The sequence below is a fragment of the Pristiophorus japonicus genome, chromosome 8 (assembly GCF_044704955.1).
Source record: "Pristiophorus japonicus isolate sPriJap1 chromosome 8, sPriJap1.hap1, whole genome shotgun sequence".
Lineage (NCBI taxonomy): Eukaryota > Metazoa > Chordata > Chondrichthyes > Pristiophoridae > Pristiophorus > Pristiophorus japonicus.
In genome coordinates, this window is record NC_091984.1 from 80,520,149 (window position 1) to 80,524,585 (window position 4,437).

The 4,437-nt window shown below is 50.1% G+C and overlaps 1 protein-coding gene across 1 annotated transcript; it reads left to right on the plus strand.

The window, feature by feature from the left end:
* Positions 1–236: 236 nt before the first annotated feature.
* Positions 237–1,088, plus strand: LOC139269132 (putative nuclease HARBI1). Its single transcript, XM_070888233.1, has one exon. The coding sequence runs from the start codon at positions 237–239 to the stop codon at positions 1,086–1,088; it is 852 nt and encodes a 283-aa protein (XP_070744334.1).
* The last annotated feature ends 3,349 nt before the right edge of the window (positions 1,089–4,437 follow it).

Consider the following 4,437-nt stretch of genomic DNA (forward strand, 5'->3'; position numbering starts at 1 on the left):
AGATGTCTACACAGGCGTGGGGCCACCAGGCCATATCGAGAAAGGGTCTTCCGCCACCAATTCTCATACAGGGACCTCAATGATGACCAGTGCCTGCACAGACTAAGGACATTGTGACGGAGCTCTGCAATCTCCGGCAGGCAGAATTGGAGCCACAAACACGGGTCAGGACAGCCCTGAGCATGGCATCCAAGGTGATTGTCACCCTGAACTTTTAGTGACTGACCACTGTGGACATGTGCAACATCTCGCAGTTTGCGGCTTACACATCAATACAGGAAGTCACAGATGCTCTGTATAGGAGGAGGGCCAACTACATCTCCTTCTCCATGACCAGGGAGCATCAGTTGAAGCGCCAGACCGCATTTCTGCACATTGCGCGCTTCCCCTGGATCCAGGGGGTCATTGACTGCACCCATGTCTCTCTCAGAGCACTCCAACACACTCCCGAGCAATTCAGAAACCGCAAGGGTTTCCTCTCCCTCAATGTTCAACTCGTTTGCGACCACAACCACAACATTATGGAAGTGGATGCCCAGTTTCCTGGCAGCAGCCACGGCTCATTCATACTGCTCCAGAGCGGTGTGCCACACCTCTTCACTGGTCCCAATGAAGATTGCGGCTGGCTCCTTGGTGACAAGGGCTATGCGCTGAGCACTTGGCTCATTGCTCCTCTGCGCAACCCTAGAACTGCTGCGCAGCTCGCGTACAATGAGAGTCTGACAGTCACCAGGACCATCATCAAGCTCACAATTGGCATTCTCAAAGAGATGTTCCATTGCCTGGACCGCTCACGGGGTGTGCTGCAGTACTCGCCTGAGTGTGTCTCCATATTCGTGGTGGTGTGCTGCATGCTCCACAACCTGGCCATCATGAGGGCACAGCCATCAGAGGACGAGGCAACAGTGGCACCTGTGGAGGAAGAGGAGGAGGACGAGGAGGAGGCGCATGAGGAGGAGCAAGATTCCCGAGGCCAGCCACGCAGGAGGCTGTGTCGCCATCGTGACCCTGCAAAGGAAGCACAAAGCCGCAGGGTTCACACAAATGACTGCCGAGTTGAGCCTGCACCTGCTTATGTCCTTTTGTAAACCTAGGAGCCCTCTCACACATCATTCCCACACATCGAAATGAGACAGCTCATCAGAAATTTCAAACATAAAATAAAGATTTATTAGAACCCAAACCTTAGGTGTGCTAAACATTAATATAATTAATTTTCACCCTTGTGCAACTCATTATTACCCCATTTACGCAGCCCTATTCTTACACTCTGCCGCAGTGTCTCCCCTATGGCTGCATCATGGCTTTGGGAATGCTGCTGTGTATCTGTAGACAAAGCTACAGACAGGGTCGGCTGCAGACTCAGCCGCATCCTCCTCTGCGCCTTCAGTCGGAAGTGGCTGGGACGAAGCCATGGTTGGCAGCAATGGAGGAGTGGCAGTTCTCGGCTCAGAGCTGCTGTGAACCAGAGAGCACACATCAGTCTCCTGGTCCGAGGAGCCATCGCCACCCCCCTGGGGTGGCACCCCATCTCCCCCACCAAGCTGCTGGAGCACAAGTCGGCGGAGTGGGGTGGCACCAGTGAGGCCCCCGGTTGACCCTTGTGGACCCAGCCACATTGACAGCAGTCAGATCTCGCGTAACCTCCAGCTGAGACTGCATGAGAGCTGTCACAATCTGGAAGCCATCAGAGACGACAGCAGTCAGACGCTTCATGCCCTGTTGCCCAGAGTGCATGAGAGCATTCTGAGCTTCCAGGGCAGCAGCCATCCTGCCCAAATAAACACTGCGACACTCGTTCCCTCACGCCTGTGCTGCAATGGAAGCTGTCACCTCGGCCAAGAGACGCGTCGGTCACTCTGGGATTCCACCATCGTCTGCACACTGGCAATGATGGGCTCCATGGTGTGCACAGAGCAGTCCACAATGTGGGAGGTGAACTCCTCCACGCTCCTCACCACTTGCGACAGCCTCTCGGGCACCCCTTGTATTGCTGCCAACAGTTCCGCTTGCAGGGCCTCCACCCTTTGTTCATATGCCCCAACATCAATGGGCTCATCTGAGTCCTCAGCAGGTCTCGGCTGTGCCTCCAAGAGAGATGGCACATGAGCTTCCCTTGGCCCTGTGCCATACTGCAGCCCGTTCGGCCCTGGTGCTTCACCCAGTGCAGACCCCTCTCCTTAATCTATGTTACCCAACTGTGGACTCCCAATATCTGAGCTAGTGCATGGGGCTGTATGAAGCAGAGCTCGCCCCCTCTCCATCTCCCTCATCTGAGATGCCACCAAGGTCATCGAGGGTCCCCCAAGTGTCTCTTCCTGACTGTGGCTGCCAGTTTGCCAGTTGCCTTAAGGATCTCTATGTCGCTCATTGTGACACTCGGGGCATCATCTGCAATCATTAAAGGGAGAAGTAGGGCCATGAGGGTCAGGTGCCACATTGCACCATGCAGCAAGCAGCTTGCACAGAAGCATAAGCAATAGCCAGGTAGGCCATTGCACTGTCAGGGGGAGATGGCATTGCACAAAGGCCGCCACTTACCTATGCTGCCCTCAGCGATAGCGGAGGAACCAGCAGCCACAGGGAGACCATTGTGCCGCTCATTAACCGCTGCACTCTCTGCTCAAGATCAGTGAGCTACATATTCTGCGATTCCCCACCACCAGTGGCTTGTTAGTCGATACAGTTGTGTGCCACCTTGGCCTGCAAAGCAACGGAGGGTTGGTAAGTGGCAGTTTCATGAGACCTTGGCAATGAGTGCAAGTCTGGGTCGATTACATGCAGCTGTGAATCTGAGACGCAAGGGATCCCTCCATTGTGAGCATGCACACATACAGGCCTACATAGAGCTTCTATTTGTTATACTTACAACATTCAGAGGAGGGAACTATTAAATTACAAACAACCCATAGCACACTTCCATTGTAATTATCACCTTCCATCGCAATATCAAGCTATCATCAAATGCAAATTACTTGATTTTTATTATTCAATATTTTTAGTGGCTTTGCAGAAATATAAAGCAACAAGGAAACAGTGCATATAATTATTTCTCCATATGGAAGGGTGGTGTATTTCGCCAATGAAAAGGTATGGATAGGGAGAACAACTGCTGATTTGTGTTGTGTGCTGGAGCCATTCCTGGATGACTAGAGTTCTAGTGCACGTTTCCCCCTTGAGTTCCAAATGGAGTTAATGATGAAAGTAAATTACTTGATTGGTCAAGTACAACAATATGGAGGTAAAATAGAAGTTGGCTTCCCCCAATAGCTCAGAGGGTAAATGCACCACCCAGTGTTGTACCTGTACTAAGTTCAAGATTCACTCTCTGGTCAGAGCTGAGTAAGTTGATACGTTCCTGGGCAATGGTGGAGCTGCTTCAATTTGTCTCCATTTCCATCGTAGGGAATGGAAAAATCAACCAGCGCTGTGGCTCCTAATCAATATCTAGTGACACCTGCTGGAAAATGCACATGTCACAATGTGTGGTGAGGTCCGGAGCAAGCTGAGTTGTAATGATCCCCCATGCAAATAGCCTGCTGACACTCACTATGTATGCTCACACATAAAGAATGGTCAGTTGGATAAGACACCAGAGGGCTCTCAACACACGTGGCATGTACCCTAGCATAATCACTGCCCTTGGAAGAGGAGGAAAGGAAGAGGAGAAAATTAGGAGTGGGGAATCGTTGGTAAGAGTATATATTTTTAATTCAAGTAAATGTTAAAAGTTGTGTAAAATGTTGGTCCTACAAATAAAGACAATCATGTTTAACTAATGGTCAATGGGAATGACCATTACTTAACAATGTATTATTGATAAGATAGGAAGGAAGATGGATGATCAAGGGGCTGGTTGGCATTATTAACTTATTGCTTGATCCTACAACCTAATAGAAACATAGAAACATAGAAAATAGGTGCAGGAGCAGGCCATTCAGCCCTTCTAGCCTGCACCGCCATTCAATGAGTTCATGGCTGAACATGAAACTTCAGTACCCCCTTCCTGCTTTCTCGCCATAACCCTTGATCCCCTGAGTAGTAAGGACTTCATCTAACTCCCTTTTGAATATATTTAGTGAATTGGCCTCAACTACTTTCTGTGGTAGAGAATTCCACAGGTTCACCACTTTCTGGGTGAAGAAGTTTCTCCTCATCTCGGTCCTAAATGGCTTACCCCTTATCCTCAGACTGTGACCCCTGGTTCTGGACTTCCCCAACATTGGAACATTCTTCCTGCATTTAACCTGTCTAAACCCGTCAGAATTTTAAACGTTTCCATGAGGTCCCCTCTCATTCTTCTGAACTCCAGTGAATACAAGCCCAGTTGATCCAGTCTTTCTTGATAGGTCAGTCCCGCCATCCCGGGAATCAGTCTGGTGAATCTTCGCTGCATTCCCTCAATAGCAAGAATGTCCTTCCTCAAGTTAGGAGACC

Excerpts from the sequence above, each read along its gene's own strand:
- LOC139269132 (XM_070888233.1), top strand. The coding sequence starts at position 237 with ATGTGCAACATCTCGCAGTTTGCGGCTTACACATCAATACAGGAAGTC.